The sequence below is a fragment of the Oncorhynchus mykiss genome, chromosome 10 (genome assembly GCF_013265735.2).
Source record: "Oncorhynchus mykiss isolate Arlee chromosome 10, USDA_OmykA_1.1, whole genome shotgun sequence".
Lineage (NCBI taxonomy): Eukaryota > Metazoa > Chordata > Actinopteri > Salmoniformes > Salmonidae > Oncorhynchus > Oncorhynchus mykiss.
In genome coordinates this window covers 56,943,507-56,968,575 of record NC_048574.1, presented here as the reverse complement: position 1 = coordinate 56,968,575, position 25,069 = coordinate 56,943,507, and the positions used below count along the sequence as shown (strand labels likewise).

The window sequence follows — 25,069 nt, the reverse complement described above, 5'->3', positions numbered from 1 at the left end:
GGCTCCCCAGAGTAACACGGCGGGTTATTGATTCTGGGCTCCGGAGATTCGAAAGCCCTGGAAGTGGCCGGTGGATCGAGGCGGAGATGGTGAACCTGTTCTGTGAGGTTGGAGACTTGGGTGGCCAGGGTCTCAACGGCATGTCGAGCAGCAGACAATTCCTGCTTGTGTCTGCCTAGCATCGCTCCCTGGATCTCGACGGCTGAGTGGAGAGGATCCGAAGTCGCTGGGTCCATTCTTGGTCGGATTCTTCTGTTATGGTGAGTGAATGAGGACCCAAAAGCGAACTAACTTAAACAGAGCTTCTTTAATAACCAAACATAGGTAGGCTCAGATAGACCGGCAGATTCCGACAGGACAGGACAAGGTTACAGCAAACATGACGATAGTCTGGCTCAGGCATGAAACACAAACAAACAAGAATCCGACAAGGACAGGAGCAGAAACAGAGAGAGATATAGGGACCTAATCAGAGGGAAAAAAGGGAACAGGTGGGGAACGGGGTGAATGGGTAGTTAGAGGAGACAAGGGACAGCTGGGGGAAAGCGGGGGAGAAAAGGTAACCTAACACGACCAGCAGAGGGAGACAGGGTGAAGGGAAAGGACAGAGACAAGACAACATGACACAAATAGGTAAACTGGGATATGACTAAAAAGTTAATCAGGGTGATTTATACACACATATAAAGGTATTTACGTTTCCATGGTAGCCATGATAGCTTATGGTAGCTTATTTATTTTTTCTAACTTTCTATTAAAATGTATTGGAGTGAGATTATTTATTTATTTCTGGATATGTATACCGGGTATATCCACATCACCATCAGACCATTTTATTGGTAAACTACATGGCAACGTAAAAGTTGTATTTTTTAGTGATCCAATACATAATATAGTACACTTCTCATAATTTGGTAATCCGGAGAAGTTAGAACAATTAACTAGATCCTCTATGAGGCTGTGGAGGAATCCAAATGTTGTATTTAAAAGAATACATGAATCATCAGCATACAATGATACCTTTGTTTTTAAGCCCTGTATTTCTAAATCCCTTGATATTATTGTTGGATCTGATTTTAATAGCCAACATTTCGATGGCCATAAAAAAAATTGATATGCCGATAGTGGACAACCTTGTTTTACTCCTCTTGACAGTTTAAAACTTTATGAGAAATAGCCATTATTTACGATTTTACACCTAGGGTTACTATATATGATTTTAACCCATTTTATAAGAGATTCTCCAAAATTGAAATGTTCCAGACATTTACACCACCATTCAAAAGATTGGGGTCACTTAGAAATGTCCTTGTTTTCCATAAAAACATGCATGAAATAAGTTGCACAAAATGAATAGGAAATACAGTCAAGATGTTGACAAGGTTATAAATAATGATTTTTAATTGAAATAATAATTGTGTCCTTCAAACTTTGCTTTCGTCAAAGAATCCTCCATTTGCAGCAATTGCAGCCTTGCAGACATTTGGCATTCTATTTGTCAATTTGTTGAGGGATTCTGAAGTGATTTCACCCCATGCTTCCTGAAGCACCTCCCACAATTTAGATTGGCTTGATGGGCACTTCTTAAATACCATAAGGTCAAGCTGCTCCCACAACAGCTCAATAGGTTTGAGATCCTGTGACTGTGCTGGCCACTCCATTATAGACAGAATACCAGCTGACTGCATCTTCCCTAAATAGTTATTGCATAGTTTGGAGCTGTGCTTTGGGTCATTGTCCTGTTGTAGGTGGAAATTGGCTCCAATTAAGCACCGTCCACAGGGTATGGCATGGCGTTGCAAAATGGAGTGATAGCCTTCCTTCTTCAATATCCCCTTTACCCTGTACAAATCTCCCACTCTACCACCACCAAAGCACCCCCAGAACTTCACATTGCCTCCACCATGCTTGACAGATGGTGTCAAGAAACTCCTTCAGCATCTTAATTTTTTCTGCGTCTCACAAATGTTCTTCTGTGTGATCCGAACACCTCAAACTTAGATTTGTCTGTCCATAACACTTTTTTTCAATCTTCCTCTGTCCAGTATCTGTGTTCTTTTGCCCATCTTAACGTTTTCTTTTTATTGGCCAGTCTGAGATATGGCTTTTTCTTTGCAACTCTGCCTAGAAGGCCAGCATCCCGAAGTCGCCTCTTCACTGTTGACGTTGAGACGTGTTTTGCAAGTACTATTTAATGAGGCTGCCAGTTGAGGACTTGTGAGGCATCTGTTTCTCAAACTAGACACTCTAATGTACTTGTCTTCTTGCTCAGTTGTGCACCGGGGCCTCCCTTTCCTCTTTCTATTCTGGTTAGAGCCAGTTTGCGCTGTTCTGGGAAGGGAGTAGTACACAGTGTTGTACGAGATTTTCAGTTTCTTGGCAATTTCTCTCATGGAAAAGCCTTCATTTCTCAGAACAAGAATAGACTGATGAGTTTCTGAAGAAATGTATTTATTTCTGGTCATTTTGAGCCTGTAATCAAACCCACAAATGCTGATGCTCCAGATACTCAAATAGTCTAAAGAAGGCCAGTTTTATTGCTTCTTTAATCAGGACAACAGTTTTCAGCTGTGCTAACATAATTGTAAAAGGGTTTTCCAATGATCAATTAGCATTTTTAAATGATAAACTTGGATTAGTTAACACAATGTGCCATTGGAACAGAGGAGTGATGGTTGCTGATAATGGGCCTTTGTATGCCTATGTAGGTATTCCATAAAAAATCTTACATTTCCAGCTACAATAGTCATTTACAACATTAACAATGTCTACACTGTATTTCTGCTCAATTTGATATTATTTTAATGGACAAAACATTTGCTTTTCTTTCAAAAGCAAGTAAATGTCAAAATGACCCCAAACTTTTGAACGGTAGTGTATATTTAAACTTCAGTCGTACTTTATCAAAAGCTTTTTCAAAGTCAAAGCGGATTTGCTGTACCTATGTTAAGTCACAAAAAAATGCAGGTATACCTTTCTCTGTCCTAGTTAAAAGTTAAAAGTTATCATCCAACAGGCTTTAGTTACATTTCCAACATCCTCACCCTCGTGGAAACTCAGTTAGAGTAATGTATATATCAACACTTTTTAAAAATGTTTTGTGCCAACGAGAATGACATAAGAAAGAAGTCAAGACGACTACCTTGATTGAGCCTCCTGCCATGTGTTTCTCACTAACTTCCTGTATTTACTTACACCTTCTGTAAGCCTTTATAGGGTATGCGTTTTCAAGAGAGCAGTACAGGTATAGTTCAACCCCAGACGCAGAAACCAATGTGTCATTTCGTCATTTGGATGAAGGATCCCTTCAAGTCTGCCTTAGGTTGTGTTCAAGGTGAGTTATAAGATGCTTGGTCCAGACTACTGACTTTGGATGTCCTATAGAGATGTGGCTGAGAAAAGCACAGGAGGACATAGTGGGACCCACTCTGATTCAACATTCTCTTTTCACTCTGATGGTTTCTGGCAATAGTGGCACATTATGAATCAGAGTGAACGGATCAGTGCAACGGAGAAAGGACTTGATTGCAAAAGTGCTTAGAAGTGCTAAGAAGCATCCTTCTCTGTACAAAAGGACAGATATCCTCTTAAGTGTAACCGTACAAAAAAATTGGCCGTACAAAAAAAATGTACGTTAGAATAATTGTTATTGCGTCTGATAGGCCTACAGCAGGTTGAAAATTGGACCAACAATGATCACTATATATATAGCCAAGGGGGAAGGGTAAAACTATGCTTACAGAGGTCGTCTATTGGTGGACACAACCTGCTAAATTGGACAAGCCCTCACAATCTGTCTTCTTTCAAATACATGATGAGAGAAACAAATGGCAAAGCCCCTCTCGCTATTGGCCAGAGTCTTCTCAAGACCTATCAAGAATGTGAAATTAAAAAAAAAAAAAAAATCCCCTCAAAGATAATATCGGACAGGCCTGTTTTTCCTGAGCTAATTATTTCCTTTGGCAAAGCAGAGCTCCCTTTGCCCCCTCCCACCTCTCCCCCACCACGGTTATGGGGATATTCTCAGTGGCATCATGGGAAAAAAGCACAACAACATATTAGTCATGGGGTATGTCCCAAATTGCACCCTATTCCCTATATAGCGTACTACGTTTGACCCATATGGCTCTGGACAAAGTAATGCACTATGTAGGAAACGGGGTGTCATTTGGGACAAATCTATACAGTAGTCTTGTTTTGCTTGGAGTCAAAGGCCTCCTTCCTTACAACATCAGTGTCCTCAATAACATTTTGATAGTGGTGTTGAGGCCATCATCAGATGCCTTTGTAACAATCAGAACCGATACGTAACTACAGTTTCAGATTACGTACAACGTGTCTGTTCAGTTTGTAAAATGATTGAGTTTGGATATCTACAGAACATGGTTAGAGTTGTAATACTAATGTTTGTAATGTGTATCCTTTATCAAGGTTTCTGTCACATTACTGTACACATTGGATACTGAATACAGTATATCACTAGTTTATCTCCTTAAGGTAAAGACATTTGGCCTCAAAATGTCTTGTTTGTTTTGTTCCTCGACATTAACAGCACACGGCCCCAAAGTTGATATTTTCTCAGTTTTAGATTAGACTTATGGACAGCACTGACATTTGGTTTATGGGAAGAAGTCAAACGTTGGGCTGACTGTATTCCATTATTTTTTCTTGCTGTCAGTCTGTCGCAGTGTCTCCACCACATTAACACTGACATTCCTACAGCGATAAGGCTCGTGTATGAAGTGTAAAACGTGATCTCTTTTGAACTGCTCTCTATTCCTAGAATTCGAGGGTTACTCAACATTTGAGTGGTGAGGTGATGACATTTGAAAGACTTTGGTAACTAAGGCTGTGTGTGTGTGTGTGTGCGTGTGTGTGTGTGTGTGTGTGTGTGTGTGTGTGTGTGTGTGTGTGTGTGTGTGTGTGTGTGTGTGTGTGTGTGCGTGCATATGTGTTTGTGTTTGTGTGCGTGTTTGTGTGCGTGTTTGTGTGCGTGTTTGTGTGCGTGTTTGTGTGCGTGTTTGTGTGCGTGTTTGTGTGCGTGTGCGTTTGTGTGTTCAGACAAATTCTGAAGCTTGTGTTCCAACACAAATAGATGTGTCATGTGGACTGGAGCCACAGAAACGTAGTTATGAGCATCATCAGTGTCACATTTGTTTAGCCTAAGATAATGACAATGCCTTCAGTGGTTGCTTATTGTGGATTTATTGTTGCGCCCTGTCTTGGTCGCTGCCTTCCTCGCTCTGTGCACTATCAAGAGGTTACCAAGCCATGTTTCTCACTTCAGTCTACCAAGCCATTGCATGCAAAGGATAACTCAGAGACATGGAGAGGAAAGGCCGAGAGGAAAGGTAGGTTTTGAGAGAGAAGGGGGGAGAGAACAAAAAAATGAGAGGGGTATTGTACGTGTGGATTGGTGCCATCTTTACTTCCTCCCTTCCCCCCCATCCTTTTTCTTCCCCCCCATCCTGGCTGTTGGGCGTGTGAGGAAGAGGGGGGGGGGGAAACCCCCCCACTCTAATGAAGTTCAATTACAGCTGTCCTAATGGCAGTGGACCGTTAAGTTCCTGGAGTCAGCGGCCTGAATACCACAATTAGAGTTACCCATCTCTCTTAATAGACTCTCTTTCGTGCTGATGAAATTTAAACATCCTTGTTTAATATTTCACTTTCTAAATAGTGCTCTTGGAATACGTAAACATAAGCAGAGTGAAAGAGATATGTAACTTAAAAGTAATTGAATCAGGGTTGGGGAGCTGGGGACTGAGGGACTGGAAGTTGGAGGGCTGGAGGACTGAGAAGCTGGGAGGTTGGAAGGCTGGTGCTGGGGGGCTGGGGGGAGGCACAGCTAGCCTGGCACAAGTAGCAGAGCGTGCTGGTTGGGTCTGAGCCAAAAGATGCTATCAGCCAACCAACCTCAAAGTATGCACAATAACATTCCGGGGGATTGGATGAAATTAAATCTAAGGAACTCAAGTTGATTAGTAGGCATAGCATGTTACGTGTAGGCTTATACAAAACAAGGCTGTGGTGGCTTGCTCTATATGAGAAGAATGTTACAAACAATGGTCCATTGACACGGAAATCCCCAATGGTTTTAAACACACTTTTCTGGCTAAACCTAACACCTGTGGTGCGAAAAGGATTTCCCATTAAAAGAAAGCCCTATTGCAAAGTTAGTAGCTGTCCTCTAAAAGATGCCTCCCTCTCTAAACTATATGGTGCCTGACTAAACTCCCCCATTGTTCCAAAAGCAATGCTTGCCAGAATATTGCTATTAGAATTGCCCATCTCTAAAATCTTTTGTTGGTCTTGGGGGCACAGTCCATTTGTTCTATTGTTCTGTTGTTAAGAGTTTTAGAACTGAGGCCCAAAAATTGAGCGCTAGGTGGAACTGGTTTTCTAATGAAGTGCTTGGAATCATTTTCCTGATACATACTGTAAACAATGGATGAGAAAGGATGATCATGGTTCTCACCCACTTCCATAGACTTACACAGTAATTATGACAACTTCCGGAGGACATCCTCCAACCTATCAGACCTATCAGAGCTCTTGCAGCATGAACTGACATGTTTTCCACCCAATCAAAGGATCAGAGAATGAATGAGATAAAGGCTAGAGCTGCCGCTTTCAAGGACGGGACTCTAACCCGGAAGCTTAAATGACATCCCGCTATGCCCTCCAACGAACCATCAAATAGGCAAAGCATCAATACAGAACTAAGATCGAGTCGTACTACACCGGCTCTGACGCTCGTCGGAGTGACACGAGCCTACCAGACGAGCTAAACTACTACACTGAAACATGCATGAAAGCACCAGCTGGAAGACTGTGTGATCACGCACTCCGCAGCCGATGAGAGTAAGATCTTTAGACAAGGCTGCAAGTCCAGACGGATTACTAGAACGTGTACTCAGAGCATGTGCTGACCAACTAGCAAGTGTCTTCACTGATATTTTCAAGCTCTCCCTATCCGAGTCTGTAATACCAACATGTTTAAAGCAGACCCCCGTAGTGCCTGTGCCCAAGAACACTAAGGTAACCGGCCAAAATGACTACCGACCCGTAGAACTCACGTCTGTAGCCATGAAGTGCTTTGAAAGGCTGGTCATGGTTCACATCAACACCATTATCCCAGAAACCCTAGACCCACTCCAATCTGCATACCGCCCCAACAGATCCACAGATGATGCAGTCTCTATTGTATTGCACTCTACACTGCCCTTTCCCACCCTGACAAAAGGAACACCTATGTGAGAATGCTATTCATTGACTACAGCTCAGCGTTCAACACCATAGTGCCCTCAAAGCTCATCAATAAGACGAGGACCCTGGGACTAAACACCTCCCTCTGCAACTGGATCCTGGACTTCCTGATGGGCCGCCCCCAGTTGGTAAGGGTAGGTAACAACACATCCGCCATGCTGATCCTCAACATGTGGGCCCCTCAGGGGTGCGTGCTCAGCCCCCTCCTGTACTCCCTGTTCACTCATGACTGCACGGCCAGGCACAACTCCAACACCGTCATTAAGTTTGCTGTTTACACAACAGTGGTAGGCCTGATCACCGACAACAACGAGATAGCCTATAGGGAGGAGGTCAGAGACATGGCCGTGTGGAGCCAGGACAACAACCTCTCTCTCAGCATGATCAAGACAAAGGAGATGATTGTGGACTACAGGAGAAAGAGGACCGAGCACGCCCCCATTCTCATCGACAGGGCTGCAGGGGAGCAGGTTGAGAGCTTCAAGATCCTTGGTGTCCACATCACCAACAAACTAACATGGTCCAAGCACACCATGACAGTCGTGAAGCGAGCACGACGAAACCTATTCCCCCTCAGGAGACGGAAAAGATTTGGCATGGGTCCTCAGATCCTCAAAAGGTTTCTACAACTGCACCATCGAGAGCATGGTTGCATCACTGCCTGGTATGGCAACTGCTCGGCCTCCGACCGTAAGGCACTACAGAGGGTAGTGGGAACAGCCCAGTATATCACTGGTGCCAAGCTTCCTGCCATCCAGGACCTCTATACCAGGCATGTCAGAGGAAGGCCCAAAACATTTTCAAAGACTCCAGCCACCCTAGTCATAGACTGTTCTCTCTGCTACCGCACGGCAAGCGGTAACGTAGCGCCAGGTCTAGGTCCTAGAGGCTTCTAACAGCTTCTACCCCCAAGCCATAAGACTTCTGTACCGCTAGTCAAATGGCTACCCAGACTATTTGCATTGCCCCCCCCCTCCTCACACTGCCCCGCTCTGTTGTCATCTATGCATAGTCACTTTACTTAACTCTACCTACATGTACATACTACCTCAACTAACCTGTGCCCCTGCACATCGACTCTGTGCCGTCACCCCCCTGTATTTATTGTTATTTTTTACTGCTGCTCTTTAATTACTTGTTACCTTTATCTCTTATTCGTATCCATATTTTTTTTAACTGCCCTGTCGGTTAGGGGCTTGTAAGTAAGCATTTCACTTTAAAGGTCTGAACCTTTTGTATTCGGCGCATGTGACTAATAAGATTTGATTTGATTTGAATCTAGTACTGAAAGAATAAGCTACTGCTAGCTAGCACTGCAGTGCATAACATGTGGTGAGTAGTTGACTCAAAGAGAGAGAAACACAATAGTTGACCAGTTTTGAACACATAAATTACATTTCTTCCAAAATAAAGAAGAAGCAAGAGACAGAGAGAGATATAATATTTTCTATTTTTTTTTCATTTTCAATTTCAATTACTTTGCAAGCTAATGCAGCTAGCTAGTTTAACCTACTCAAACACCCTGCTCAAATAGAGGGATGCTATATTAGCTATCTGGTTACACTGGCACTCTTCCAAGTCAAAGTAAGCTTGGTTTTACTAATTTAATGCCTCCGGGGCCCGAAGGTGTAAGTGCTGAACTGCTGACTGACAATACACAGTAACGTTACTGCAGGATTGTAGCAGGTTTACAAACACGCTAATAACTATGTTTACTATGACTTTACTTTAGTTAATTTAAGTGATAATGCCCGAGAAGCCAGTGTTTGGAGGATATATTGGCACGGTGTTGTTAGACCCGAGACAAAGTCGAGGTCCAACAACTGGCTTCAAGGGCATTATCACTTTTATACAACAAGTTGCCAACATATTCAATTAATGATTGACATATTTTTATATAAAACGTTATTTTGATGAATTTATTCATACTATTTCATCCTTCCACAAGATATAGTCCCGACACAAATCTAAGATTGCTACCCAAGCCGGTTGGTCGTACGTTCTATCGGTTCGGTTGCCAGAGACACAACCCAGTCGTTCGTTCTAAATGTTCCATTTCCATACCGGCTAGCTTGCTAGCAAGCTAACTATGGCTAACTTACAGGTTTAGCATATGTCTTGCGTAATTGTGAGTAATTGTGAATTTGCTCAGTCTGCTACATTTATCTTCCAGAGACAATAGTGGTCATCTCCGTACATTTACTGTAGGGGCAAAAAATGTAAATAAAAACCTCACAATTCCAGATATAAAAAGAGTGTTTTGTATTGGCAGTTTGCACGCTGCCGGCAACCTTCTCATAATAATTATGCACTTGAAGGAAACTTGGCACCATCCCTATGGTGAAGCATGATTGGTGGCATCATCATGCTGCAGGGAGGTTTTTCAGCGGCAGGGACTGGGAGACTAGTCAGGATCGAGGGAACGATGAATAGAGAAAAGTATCAAGAGATCCTTGATGAAAACTTGCTCCAGAGCGCTCAGGACCTCAGACTGGGGTGGTTTACTTTCCAACAGGACAACAACCCTCAGCACGCAGCCAAGACAACGTGGAATTTACTTTGGGGAAAAGTCTCTCAATGTCATTGAGTGGCCCAGCCAGAACCCGGACTTAAACAGGATCGAACATCTCTGGAGAGACTTGAAAATAGCTGGGCAGTGACGCTCCCCATCCAACCTGACAGATTTTGAGAGGATCTGCAGAGAAGAATGGGAGAAACTCCCCAAATACAGGTGTGCCACGCTTGTAGCGTCCTACCGAAGAAGACTTGAGGCTGTAATCACTGCCAAAGGTGCTTTAACAAAGTGCTGACTAAAGGGTCTGAATACTTATGTAAATTTGATATTTATGTTTTTTGGGGGGATACATTTGCAAAAAATTTTAAAAACCTGTTTTTGCTATGTCATTATGGGTTATTGTGTGTAGATTGATGAGGGGGGAAAACTATTTAATCCATTTTAAAATAAGGCTGTAGCATTACAAAATGTGGAAAAAGTGTGGTCTGAATACTTTCCGAATGCACTGTATATCCATAAAAATGATGCTGGCTGATTCATGATTTTGACTGGCTGAGAAATGCTGCCTGCCTGTTCATTACTATGGGGCAGCTGGAGATCGAATTTGAATATTGAAACAGTGTTGCAAATGTCATAGACAGACAACAAGGTTCATACAAATTTCTGACGTTGAAAACTAAATGTTAGTCTAAAAGATGTGTGAGATAATGTCTAGATGCTTTTTATAGTGGAGATGAAATTCATACATTCCCTGGCTGGGCTAATGAGACAATGGATTGCACAGTCGGATGGAACAGAGTAAATAGGCATTTTAATGTTTTAGATTTTGCCGGAGTGTTGTGGATTGGAGTCCACAAGCGAAGTGAAAAGGTAAGAAGAGGAGAGCGCATAGATGCGAGAAGGAATACAACGTGGCTGCTATGAAAGGGAACTGTGTTTACGTGTGATCAGGGGTGTATTCATTTAGCAAAATTCAGTTGAAAAATGTTTCTTAAACAGAAGCAAACAGAACGAAACGGGGACAAACTTTCCTGAATTTGTCCAATAGAAACACTCTGTTTGCAACTGTTGGACTAATGATTACACCCTAGATCAGCTAGATGCAGGCTGTGTAAGGCAGTATTGAATGCGTCACTGTCTGTCCATGTGTCACTTTCTGTCACCTTAAAATGTTCTCTCGACCAGTGTGCACCTACGTTGTAAACGTTCATTCCTAGGCTAGGTTGTAGCAACCTCATGATGGGTATAGGGAAAATTTGAGTATCATGTAGAAACCTAAACCTATCAATGTTACATTGAACTGGGTAAACAGAATGGGAATGACAGCCATCTAATATGCTGTAAGAGAAATAAGGCCATGCTCATGAAAAGAAAGGTGTGTCCTCCCTCATCTTAAATGGCACTGACCGCCATTGGTGTGTACAATGTGTGTCTTTCTTACTTGACATCCCACTGGACAGAGACGCCAGATCAACATCTAGTTAAGATTTTTTTAAATGTAATTGTTTTTTAAATTGATTTAACCTTTATTTAATTAGGCAAGTCAGTTAAAGAACAAATATGTATTTACAATGACGGCCTACCCCAGTCAATGCTGGGCCAATTGTGCACAGCCCTACGGGACTCCCAACCACAGCCAGATGTGATACAGCCTGGATTTGAACCAGGGACTGTAGTGACACCCCTTGCATTGAGATGCAGTGCCTTTATACTACTGCGCAACTCAGTTCTCAGCTAACGTGAATTCAACAAAAAATGTCACCATGTCATTGGATTTCGGTAAAAATTTGGGTGAAAAAAATTTGAAATGCTTTTAAGTTGATCCAATCAGTTTTCCAATCACATCATTTTGTGGGGTTGAAATTACGTGGAAACAATGTTGATTCTACTAGTTTTTGCCCAGTGGGATGTTATCCTAAATGGCTCCGCTATTCCCCAGTCTTTCCCATTGATGCTCCTTATAAAACCTATTACCTGACATAATTAGTGGCATTTGATTTCCTCCTGTTATGCCTCTCATCTCTACACCCGACCCCCATTTCACCATCAAAGCACCTTTCTATTCGTTAGCATTTTATTGACCGTCTGCTGCTCTGTGAACAAGTCACCTACTTGTTTCTCAAATCATCATCAGCCAAAGGTTCTAGCACTTACGGTTAAGGTTCCAACACATTGCTTTTATTGCTGTTTGATTATCTGTATAGTATATTGTGTTGTGTATCTATGCGTTGCGTTTTTACACCTTCTACTCCCTTTCGACTCCTTTTTCTATTGAGCTGTTGTTGTAGATACATTCACTGTAAAAAAAACAACAACACAACTCTAGTTATTTCAACGAATTATTATTAACTAACTTGTTACACATCCTTTTTTCTGTTTACTCAAGTTTTCCGCTCAAGTGTTACCTGAACAAAAATAATTTAGTTGGTCCAAACCAAGCTCCAACTTGGGAAAACTTTGTCAAACATTCGGTCAATTTAAAATGACGTTTGCTCAACTCATACCTTAATTCGACTAGAAACTACTATTTGGGAATCTTAACTAAAAAGGGTTGTGCAACTGATTACAAACAGCTTATAACATGAAATGTTTTCAATTTAGTTGATTTAAATGGTGCATGTTCATTTATATAGTAATTATGATTCAACATGTCCTCACAACCGCTTGGTTCATGACATGCCCATCTTCCTGCTACATCACCATGTCTGTGTCAGCTGTCAGTTCATCTGACAATTCTCTCATCATTGATTTCATTTACTTCTTTACGCAATTTGAGTTTTTCTGTATAGTTGTCTAATGTTGGTGGGGCATATTACATATTTGAATGTGACTCCTTAATCACTATGATAAATAAAATCGTTTTTCTTGAGTGTACTTTTATGTCAGGACAGAATTACAATGGCTTGTTTTTGCTCTTCAACATACTGCTACAAAACAGTAGGGCTTTAAGCACAACTGATGACGCCATTGAATGATATTTTATGTCTATGGACTGCGAACAATAAATCAATGAATTGCACAGGTATATGCAATATCGGACTTGAAGTTATGTTTGATGATGCCGGATGCCACAATTAGAACTATTCATGATTGGTTTAAGTACAGTATTACAGAGCATATGTCGTGCGTAATTGTGATCTTCCAGAGACAATAGTGGTCATCTCTGTACGTTTACAGTAGGGGCAAAAAATAAAACCCAAAAGTTCACAATTCCAGATATCAAAAGATTGAATTGTATTGGCAGTTTGCACGCTGCCCGCAAACCTTCTCATAATAATTATGCACTTGGAGGAATTTTAAACATCCTTGTTTCACGTTTCATGTTCTAAATAGTGCACTTCAATATGTATACATAAGCACAGTGAACAAGATATAACTTCAAAGTAATTTAATCGTATTTGAGTAATATGGACACGTTGGATCGGCTCCATCCAGGCAGCATTGAAGTGAACACTCGTCAATCATTACAGGGAATCCTACTGATTACACACGCGAGCGCAGACACATATTTGCAGATTGTGGGACACATATTTTACATACGGTAAAAAAAAAACACAACCAATTCAACTGTAGCCTCAATAAATTGCAATTTAAATGTTGATAATCAATCCAACACTTACCCAGTGGTAAAACAAAGAAAAACGGTAGCCAACACAGGATGAACATCCCGACGACAATCGCCAGGGTTTTGGCAGCCTTCTTCTCCCGGGAGAACTTCATCAAGCGCACGGACAGCGAACTCCGGAACGGGTGGTTTTTACTCTTGGAAGTATCCTCCAGCATGCTCCGACAGTGTATCCTAAGCACCACTTCTATCGACTTATTTCTTTCCCGTTTGACCCCCGCTTCTAAACTCTTGGTAGTCCTCCGGGCCACCACGTAGACCCTGAAATACATCACTAGGATGACCATAAGCGGGAGGTAGAAGGAAAAGAGCGAGGAGAAGAGGGCATAGCCCGGTTCTTCGGTGATGCTGCAGACGCTCTCGTCGGTCGGCGGCGGTTCCTTCCATCCCAGCAGCGGTCCTATGGAGATGACCATGGAGGAGACCCAGACCAACACCAGAATGACGGCGGCTTTCTTCTCCGTCATGATGGTGGGGTATTTGAGGCAGTGTTTGACCCCGATGTACCTGTCTATGGAGATGATACAGAGGCTGAGGATGGACGCGGTGCAGCAGAGAACATCCACCGCTGCCCATACGTTGCAGAAGATCCGGCCGAACACCCAGCATCCCAGCACTTCCAAAGACGCGGAGAAAGGAAGCACAATAATGCTCAATAGCAAGTCCGCTATGGCCAGGTTGACTATAAAGAAGTTCGTGACGGTCTGTAAGTGTCTATTGCATAGCACCGAGAGGATAACCAAAATGTTCCCAACGATAGCCACCAAGATGAACACCGATAGAAAGACCCCGACCGCAATGACCTGGGGGTCCAGGGTGATGTTGGTGCAGCTAGTGGAGTTGGTGCTGTTGTCTGTGAATAAGATTTGGTCCAGGAAAGATTCGTTGAGAGCTTTTTCAAAATATATTCCGTCATTGCTTTCGTTCATCAAATTAGAATATGTCATTTTGAAACTCCATAAAGAAAACTTTATAGTTGGATCCCAAGGCAAAACAAAGTGGTATTCGTAATGTTTTTTTGTTCAGTGTTGTTTGTTTCCGATATTAAAAGAAAACGAGATGAAATGGAACATTCTTCTCACATATGTGAATTGTCTTCAATTGATGAAAAGCTCCATTGGTATCTAGATTGTTTAATCTATTAAATGCGTATTTTTTCCCCAACAACAAAATCAAACTGATGCGCAATAACAGCACCTTCCCTCTGTCTGAAAATGCAGGATCAACTATTCCTTATTTTTTTAAACTGAAGACTGCTCCAGCCAAGGATATTCTTGGAGTTCTTTGTGGTAGCAAAAATGGCACAAAATCTCAAATGAAATATCAGTAAATATATTTTTGTAGCTCAATAGCACCGGATGGTCCGATTCTATTCCACTGGCGGCATTCTTTTAGTGAGAAGTCCAAACCAAACCACAGAGTCGCAGCCTGCCTAGGACCCCAGCATCTGAGCCCTGCGCTCCTCCCTAGCAAGTGGATTAAGTGAGGCGTCGCATAATAACTGCGACGCCACAAGAGGGAGTCGCGCCCGTATCTACACACCCAACAGGCATTCCAGTGTAGCCAATAGTGTATAGATTTGACTCATAGCCTAATATTCAGTTGATGTTTAGACTACTTCAGTATTACATCACTGACATATACAACCCGAAGCCAGACTACATGCAAACTAAACCCTTCAGTAGAATATAATACACTACATCTCATTCAAAAACATGGGCATTAATATGGAGTTGGTCTGCCCTTTGTTGCTATAACAGCCTCCACTCTTCTGCGGGGACTTGCTTCCATTCATGCACAAGAGCATTAGCGAGGTCGGGCACTGATGTTGGGAGATTAGGCCTGGCTCGCAGTTGGCATTCCAATTCATCCCAAAGGTGTTCGATGGGGTTGAAGTCAGGGCTCTGTGCAGGCCAGTCAAGTGATTTCACACTGATCTCAACAAACCATTTCTGTATGGACCTCGCTTTGTGCACAGGGTCTTTGTCATGCTGAAACAGGAAAAGGCCTTCCCCAAACTGTTGCCACAAAGTTAGAAGCACATAATCGTCTAGAATGTCATTGTATGCAGTAGCGTTAGGATTTCCCTTCACTGGAACTAAGAGGCCTAGCCTGAAAACAGCCCCAGACCATTCCTCTTCCATCAAACTTTACAGTTGGCACTATACATTGGGGCAGGTAGCGTTCTCCTGGCATCCGCCAAACCCAGATTCATCCATTGGACTGCCAGATGGTGAAGCGTGATTCATCACTCCAGAGAACGCGTTTCCACTGCTCTAGAGGCCAATGGCTGCAAGCTTTACACCACTCCAGCCAACGCTTGGCATTGAGCATGATGATCTTAGGCTGCTCGGCCATGGAAACCCATTTCATGAAGCTCCCGACGAACAGTTCTTGGGCTGACGTTGCTTCCAGAGGCAGTTTGGAACTCGGTAGTGAGTGTTGCAACCGGGACAGACAATTTCTACACTATACGTTTCCACTTCACAATAACAGCACTTTGAGTAGACCGGGGCAGCTCTAGCAGGGCAGAAATGTGAAGAACTGACTTGTTGGAAAGGTAGCATCCTATGATGGTGCCACACTGAAAGTCACTGAGCTCTTCAGTACGTGCCATTCTACTGCCAATGTTTGTCTATGGAGATTGCATGGCGGTGTCCCCTTTTTTCATACACCTGTCAGCAACGGGTGTGGCTGAAATATTTGAATCCACTAATTTGAAGGGGGGGTCCACATTCTTTTGGTCTTGTAGTGTACAAAATGTGTTTGTATTATTTACATTTTGTTGTCAGAGATATTTGAAACCATTGCAAAATCAAAACCACAAGTGAGTTGAAATGACCACTTCAACAATAACACTGTCAGTCATGGCCCCAACCCAGAGCTGTTGGTTTGAGTGAAAATGTCCTCATGGGTCCTAGCTGTAAAGTTCCAAGTCCCCAGTGACTCTGTGCAGCTGCTGCCGTCCCCCAAGGAGGTGCGGAGGGGGCGATTGGTCGTTACGAGTCACCAGGGAGCTCAGGGGGAGAGCAGTGGAGGGGACACAAGCTCTGGGAAAATGGTGCGAAGCAGAATGCAGAGTCGTAGGCCGACTCACAAGGGGCAACACACGTGCTGCGCTTCAATCTGCACTCCCTCTTTTTTTGCGGTTGCATTTCAAAAGATACCTAAATGGAGAAAACACACAAAAGCATAGAGCAGGATGCTTGGCAGAGGAGTATATAGGCTAGCCGTGATATTGCCTTCAAAAGAGGATTGAATGATATATTTCTATGCACATTGCATGGGGACGTATGACAAGTATGTCAGTTTAAGGAGGAGCTGAGTGAGCACAGTCCTGCATCTCATTTTTATCACCACTGGTCATGGTTTAATAATACCTGATTCAAAATAATCACTCCGTAGGCTGCACATCCTGGGTTAATCCTCAAAACAAGTCTAAAATATTTCCCTTTCCGTTCCTTTCGGATTCGTTGTGTCGTACGGGTGAGAAGGGGGTGTGATATTTTGTGTGTGCAAATTACAATGTGCATGGTTATATCCCCCCCCCTTCTCCCCCTTCTCCCCCGTATGACAATTGCATGTTTAGTAACTATTCACTGAGTAATAACTGTCATAACCGCGCCAACTCATCAACCTTTTCCATACGCCAGCAATCAATAGTCAAAATATGCCAAGAGTTGGGGCACCGTCTGATTGGTTGCAGCCCCCTGTTTTTGTGAGCAGATGACTCAATGATGCCTGTCAGGGGTCCGGATGCTGGATGATTTTCTGCTGATGCAGAATAGTGCAGTAACAAACGACACAATGTCAGTCACTACAGAACATATGAGGGAATGTGTTTACTAGTGTACTGTGTCAGTAGAACACTACTGTTATCCAATCCAACATACTACAGCCCCCCCCCCCCCCCCCCCCTCCCAAGTTTATTATTCCACTTTTGGACACCTGACACAAACAGACATTGAATTTTCTTGTTGCCTTATGAATGTATTAACTTATATGGACAAATGTGTACCTTTTCTGTGAGGTGCTTTAAGGAATAATGAGTCTAGTCTCCTTCGGTAACAAGCAACTTTAAAACGAGGATATTAATTAACATGGTCTGTGATGTGACTGTGTAGTGCAATTGACAGGTCTAGGTGAAACCAACCTCCATCGTTGTTCTGCTTTTTGCAGTAGGGATGAGCAAGGATGTTCTCTTGATAAGTGCGTGAATAGGACAATTCTCCTGTCCTGTTAAGCATTCAAAATGTAAACAGTACTTTTGGGTGTCAGGGAAAATTGTGTGAAAAGTACATTATTTTCTTTAGGAATGTAAGTGAAGTAAAAGTTGTAAAAAAATGTCAATTGTAAAGTAAGTACAGATACCAACAAAAATGACTTAAGCAGTACTTTAAAGTATTTTTTACTTAAGAAAGTGTTGCACTTGTGTGCTGTGTGAAGGAGAGCACTATGAACGTGTGCATGTTTAGGTAACGATATTGTGAAGCTGCTGTTACCACTGACGTTCCTGGACATGTGATATTAGTAAAACCCAGGTCTGAGTGGGAAGGAATGGGAAGGGACAGAACATTTTAACAGGACAGGAGCCCGTGTTGCACATCCAGGTTTCTGACTGGGAACTGTGACCAGGCAGTGGCTGCGACAGCTGAGCGTCCTCAACGCTACATTGGAAAGTGCTGGACTCACGGTTCACTTTCAGACACTCTTACCAGTTTGGACAGGGTGGGATATCCACAATCCAGCGTGTATTTCAAATCGAAAAAGTCCTAACAGTTGATTTGGCGACAGGAGGAAAACAGATGTAGGGGAAATGTACCTCGTCTGTTTTTCATTCCTCTTTTACATGTTTCAAACGTAGTGCAGTGTTAAGATATACCGAAGCGAGTCGGCTCGATAATTGGATTTGGATATAGACTGTACTACTGTGGCCTTGGGCCAAGGAGTTCTCCTAAATAGCATTAGTCTATATCCTCCTTGAATAGTGGATAATATGTCAAATATGAACTTTGTAAGTCCCTTGTATGGTCAAGGGTGTCTGCAACAGTACTGCCTCTGATCTGGCCGATTCACTAAACACAAACGCGTCATTTGTAAATGATGTCTGAGTGTTGGAGTGTGCCCCCGGCTATCCGTCTGGTTTGCTTATTTTAAGGAACGTGAAATTATTCATACTTTTACTTTTGATACTTAAGTATATTTGAGCAATTACATTTACTTATGATACTTAAGTACGTTTAAAACTAAATGCCTATACACTTTTAAGTCGTATTTTACTGAGATTTCTTTCACTTTTACTTGAGTCGTTTTCTATTAAGGTATCTTCACTTTTAGTCAAGTATGACAAGTCAATACTTTTTCCACCTCTAGTTCTCTCATCACGTTTACATTACAATAACAACATACTGCCAGACATGGTATTGTAGAGACCAGGGAACCATTGCTATAGGAATGACTTTGATGCATCTGGTTTGGTCATTTTCGGACTCATAATAACCAGAAAATAGGATGGCGTGTAGAATTAAGTTATTAAGTGTCCTTGCTATTCACTGACATGTAAATTGGCCAGCAGCATACCACCCTGTATACCACTGCTGGCTTGCTTCTGAAGCTAAACAGGGTTGGTCCTGGTCAGTTCCTGGATGGGAGACCAGATGCTGCTGGAAGTGGTGTTGGAGGGCTAGTAGGAGGCACTCTTTCCTCTGGTCTAATATCCCAATTCCCCTGGGCAGTGATTGGGGACACGGTCCTGTGTAGAGTGCTGTCTTTCGGATGGGACGTTAAACGGGTGTCCTGATTCTCTGAGGTCCTTAAAGATCCCATGGCACTTATCGTAAGAGTAGGGGTTTTAACCCCGGTGTCCTGGCTAAATTCCCAATCTGGCCCTCAAACCATCACGGTTTCCTAATGATCCCCAGTTTACAATTGGCTCATTCATCCCCCTTCCTCTCCCCTGTAACTATTCCCCAGGTCGTTGCTGCAAATGAGAACGTGTTCTCAGTCAACTTACCTGGTAAAATAACAGAAAAAAATAGTAACATCACGTGTCATTTCCTGTGTTGGCTGGCTGTGTTTTGCCAGCCCTTCATAAATTGTACTCTGGTCTGTCCCCTTTGTGCTCTGTCATAAATGTCTGGTATTTCCTTTGATAACCTGCTTTGACATACACCAAAGGAAATAAGAATCTCAGCCATTTGGATTTCATTTCTGTGTATGAAGAGTCCTCTACCTGCCCTGTGGAGCTCTGGACATTGTATTTGATTTCAGACATTGTGTCCTCGTGGTTTGATGTATGTCGGTCAGACAACAGAAACACTTGACAGATATTTTTGTTGTCATGCTTTGATCGTCATTTGAAAAATGGCGGTTGTTTTATTTTTTTGTTTTGATCTATTCTAGGGGTAAGGAGGTGTTGCAGGGCGGACCGGCGCAGGCAGATAAAGAACACCGAAAGCTCTTTGTTTCCTTTCCGAAGCACCTCGCTCCACGATTGATGTTGCCTATTTCTCACAGCTATTACAAAGACAATTGAAACGGCATGCTTTCATTGGCAACTGGTTTCAATGCTGTTACCATAACTCTGGTGTTGGGAGGAAAGGACCCACTCATGGGCTGCGTCGCAAATGGAACCGTTTCCCCCCCTTTGGGCCCTTGTCAAAAGTAGTGCACTATATAGGGAAGAGGGTGCCATTTGGGACGAAGTGGTCCATTAACCGCAACCCTGTCCTCGTGTGAAAACACTAATTTTGTCTGCCTGCCATGAAGATATCTGTTGCAGCACAGTGCCCCTGTCTGTGCCACTGTTCAGCTGAAACAATAGCCTGGTTTAACAAGCGCCACACTCCATATCAGACCTGGGTTCATATTTAGCTGGGGTTGATTGAGCCTGGCGCCTTGGAACCAAGGGAATAGTTCCACATTTTCAAATCCAGCACCACACCTGGCACTCCGGGCAGGCTCAATCTAACGCTTACATTCCAAACAAATACCTTTTGAACCCAGGTCTGATTCTCACAGATCACGAGGTTATACTTAACCCATGCCACTCAATACGAATGACTGTGGCGCAATACAACATTTACACACAATGCAATGTTTCTTTCTGCACAATGGCATGTGTACGTCATGGCAACAGAGGCATCTGAGAGGGATTGCAAATGAGACAAAGACATAACTCTTCAAGTAAACAGGGGATTTTGGTTGAATATTGTCACTCGTGTGGATTTACCCGCCAAGTCTCTTTGACATCACCTGCTACAGTACATGGCACTTCTACATACAGTCAGTCAGTCGTATGTTGTGATCTCACAGCGACAGTGTTGCAGTGGGCATAATATTTATTATGTATGATAAATACCTCACAGGTGATTCGTAATAAGACTAAGCAAGTAGCCTATTGAAAGTATAAATCGTTTCACGTCCCGTATATTTAGTAAACCAGATGGCACGATTTTTGTGTTTTTAAAAGGTATGGCTGGCCGGGTGGGCGTACTTAGGGCAATGCTCAGATATCATTTACAAACGAAGCATGTGTGTTTAGTGACTCTGCCAGATCAGAGGCATTACACGTGGGACCAGGGATGTTTTTTTGATACGTGTGTGAATTGGACCCTTTTGCCGTCCTGCTAAGCATTCGAAATGTAACAAGTCCTTTTGGATGTCAGGGAAAATGTATGGAGTAAAAATACATAATTTTCTTTACGAATGTAGTGAAGTAAAAGTAAAAGTAGTCAAAAATATAAATAGTAAAGTAAAGTACAGATACCCCAGAAATGACTAAACTAGTACTTTACATCACTGCACACACCCTCAGACTGTCTCTCACCATGGCTTTCTCTGCTCCAGTCTCCGGTCTGTTTGAGTATCTCCGGTCTTATCAGCTTCTCTGCAGGGTGCAGGTTAGGGCTTCCGCTGGACACATATCACGTGTGTGTGTGTGTGTGTGTGTGTGTGTGTGTGTGCGTGTGTGTGTGCGTGCGTGTGTGCGTGTGTGTGTGCGCGCGCGTGCATGCGTGTGCGTGCGTGCGTGTGTGTGTGTGTGCGCTGTGGTGACATCACCCGGCAGGGTTGTCGTCTTCTCTTCAGATGTGCAGCTGGCTGTCTCCTGTCTCTCAGGGGGTTGGTGGGGAAGCTCTCCATAGAATGTTGTGGTCCACAGGGTCAGGCTTTTCACAGATCTGCCTCTGGCCTATCATATCCGCTGGTCTGCAGCATGTTTGTGTGCACGAGTTAGGGGCGGAGTTGGGCTTCACACTTCAAATCACACACAAACACACATACCACTGTTGCTTCCGTCCCTCTCTCTGCCCCAACCTGGGCTCAAACCAGGGACTCTCTGAACACTTCGACAACAGTCACCCTCGAAGCATCGTTACCTATCGCTCTACAAAAGCCACACTCAACCAGTGAACTCAGAGCAACTGGGGTCACTGATTCAAACGCTACTAGCGTGCAGCGCTAACTAGCTAGCCATTTTACACCGGTTACACACACACACTCACACGGATTTTAAACAATCTTTTCTCAGCTGCATCCGAATGTACAGACATGCACACACGCACGTACAGTACGCACGCATGCACATGCGCACATATGCACTCTTGTACGCACAAACACACGCACACGCTTTGAAGACTGAACTTTGACCCACGTTTCATCTTCAATGCCCTTGCTGATGGAAAGGAGGTTTTCACTCAAAATCTCACAATTACATGGCCCCATTCATTCTTTCCTTTACACGGATCAGTCGTCCTGGTCCCTTTGCAGAAAAACAGCCCCAAAGCATGATGTTTCCATCCCCAATGCTTCACAGTAGGTATGGTGTTCTTTGGATGCAACTCAGCATTCTTTGTCCTCCAAACACTTTTTTTTTAACCAAAAAGTTATATTTTGGTTTCATCTGACCATATGACATTCTCCCAATCTTCTTCTGGATCATCCAAATGCTATCTAGCAAACTTCAGACGGGCCTGGACATGTACTGGCTTAAGCAGGGGGACACGTCTGGCACTGCAGGATTTGAGTCCCTGGCGGCGTAGTGTGTTCCTGATGGTAGGCTTTGTTACTTTGGTCCCAGCTCTCTGCAGGTCATTCACTAAGTCCTCCCGTGTGGTTCTGGGATTTTTCCTCACCGTTCTTGTGATCATTTTGACCCCACGGGTGAGATCTTGCGTGGAGCCCCAGATCGAGGGAGATTATCAGTTGTCTGGTATGTCTTCCATTTCCTAATAATTGCTCCCACAGTTGATTTCTTCAAACCAAGCTGCTTACCTATTGCAGATTCAGTCTTTCCAGCCTGGTGCAGGTCTACAATTTTGTTTCTGGTGTCCTTTGACAGCTCTTTGGTCATGGCCATAGTGGAGTTTGGAGTGTGACTGTTTGAGGTTGTGGACAGGTGTCTTTTATACTGATAAGTTCAAACAGGTGCCATTAATACAGGTAACGAGTGGAGGACAGAGGAGCCTCTTAAAGAAGAAGGTACAGGTCTGTGAGAGCCAGAAATCTTGCTTGTTTGTAGATGACCAAATACTTATTTTCCACCATAATTTGCAAATAAATTCATTAAAAATCCTACAATGTGATTTTCTGGATTTTCTTTTCTCATTTTGTCTGTCATAGTTGAAGTGTACCTATGATGACAATTATAGGCCTCTCTCATCTTTTTAAGTGGGAGAACTTGCACAATTGGTGGCTGACTAAATACTTTTTTGCCCCACTGTATGCCTATTCAAACATGTTGTACCATTCTTGCTATTATTTGCATATTTTCCAGACTCTTCTGCAGGAAGAGCACATCCCCTTTAAGGAAAGGTTCGCTCGCTTGGAAGCAGAAATGGGGGAAAGTAAATTACGCTTGTTGATTATTTAACGCAAATGTTTATTTGAACATCAGTCTTAAGAGAACGTGCTTGAGGCAGCATCATCAGCACTGTGAAAGCATTTCAAAAAAAAATCCAAATGGCACCTAATTCCCTATATAGTGGACTACTTTTAACCCAAAGTAGTGCACTATACAGGGAATAGGGTTTCATTTGGGACGCGCCCATTGATTTATGGCTCGGCCATCTTCTCCCTCTAAGAGCACTCGTTACTCTAAGTACCGTCTTATCAAGGGAGAAAACCTGTTTGTATTCACGGCCCTGGCCATGCTTTATACATGTGTAAATGAATGCATATATCACTCGTTTCCCCGGTGCGCCATTAACGCCTGTGAACTAGTGGTGGAGTGGACAACAAAGGTGTGTGTATGTGTACAGTACATCATTACTGTCTGTACATAACTATTATAATGCAGGCCCATTGTAATGTACACCTAATGTATTTGTCCAAACCTGGAATATCGACATTTAATAAATGCATAGGACATCTTCATGCGTAATGAACTGACATGAGTAACTAGCATGATCACGTAGCCCATTCTTGTAAACGCATGGCGTTCAGATGTTTTTTGTTATGGTATCTTGTGCCTTGTTATGGCAGGCTTGAAACTCAGCAACCAAAAAATAAGCATTTGCTCATAATGGCGCCTGAAGAATGTAAACCATGTTGATGTTGTTTGGGCTGGATTGGCACGTTCCTAGATTATTGTGTTTGTGTAAGGAGCTTTAGAAGTTTAGGGCTGGCTTGAGACATGCCAGAAGTAGTTTATTCCAGGTCTGTCTGGGTGACCAGCATAGATAACACACAGTGGAGAATTAGAAGAGGTATGTATAAGACGGCAGCCCCTGCCACATGTCATGTTTGAGCCAAAATGGCTACAGAGGCTGGTAGGAACAGACAGGTACTTTTCCCCCCCAGGAGCCCACCAGTAACAGTCAGGTGGGAGCTGAGAGATAAGGTGTTGGGAGGTTGATGCAGAGTTTGGAGAGAGAAGGTTTGGGGGGAGAGAGGAGAGAACAGGGGAGAAAGAGGATGTTCGCATTTTGTTTTTGTTTTTGTTATTACAAAATACTGTTTATTACAAAACACTGTTTATTACAAAACACAGTTTTTTCACAGCACACTGTTTTTATTACAACACACTGTTTATTACAGCACACTGTTTTTATTACAGCACACTGTTTTTATTACAGCACACTGTTTTATTACAACACACTGTTTATTACAGCACACTGTTTTTATTACAGCACACTGTTTTTATTACAGCACACTGTTTTATTACAACACACTGTTTATTACAGCACACTGTTTTTATTACAGCACACTGTTTTATTACAACACACTGTTTATTACAGCACACTGTTTTTATTACTGCACACTGTTTTTATTACAGCACACGGTTTATTACATCACACTGTTTTTATTACAGCACACTGTTTTTATTACAGCACACGGTTTATTGCAGCACACGGTTTATTACAGCACACTGTTTATTACAACACACTGTTTATTACAGCACACTGTTTTTATTACAGCACACTGTTTTTATTACAGCACACGGTTTATTACAGCACACGGTTTATTACAACACACTGTTTATTACAGCACACTGTTTTTATTACAGCACACTGTTTATTACAGCACACTGTTTTTATTACAGCACACTGTTTATTACAACACACTGTTTATTACAGCACACTGTTTTTATTACAGCACACTGTTTTTATTACAGCACACGGTTTATTACAGCACACTGTTTATTAGAACATACTTAAGCA

General features: G+C 42.8%; 1 protein-coding gene across 1 annotated transcript in view; it reads right to left on the bottom strand.

The window, feature by feature from the left end:
* LOC110534329 (alpha-1D adrenergic receptor) overlaps positions 1-14,866 on the bottom strand; it is a 37,441-nt gene extending 22,575 nt beyond the window's left edge. The window contains exon 1 of the mRNA XM_021619120.2: positions 13,405-14,866. Within this exon, the coding sequence (XP_021474795.2) occupies positions 13,405-14,356 (952 nt within the window). The 5' untranslated portion in view covers positions 14,357-14,866. The remainder of the gene's footprint in view (positions 1-13,404) is intronic.
* Positions 14,867-25,069: the final 10,203 nt, after the last annotated feature.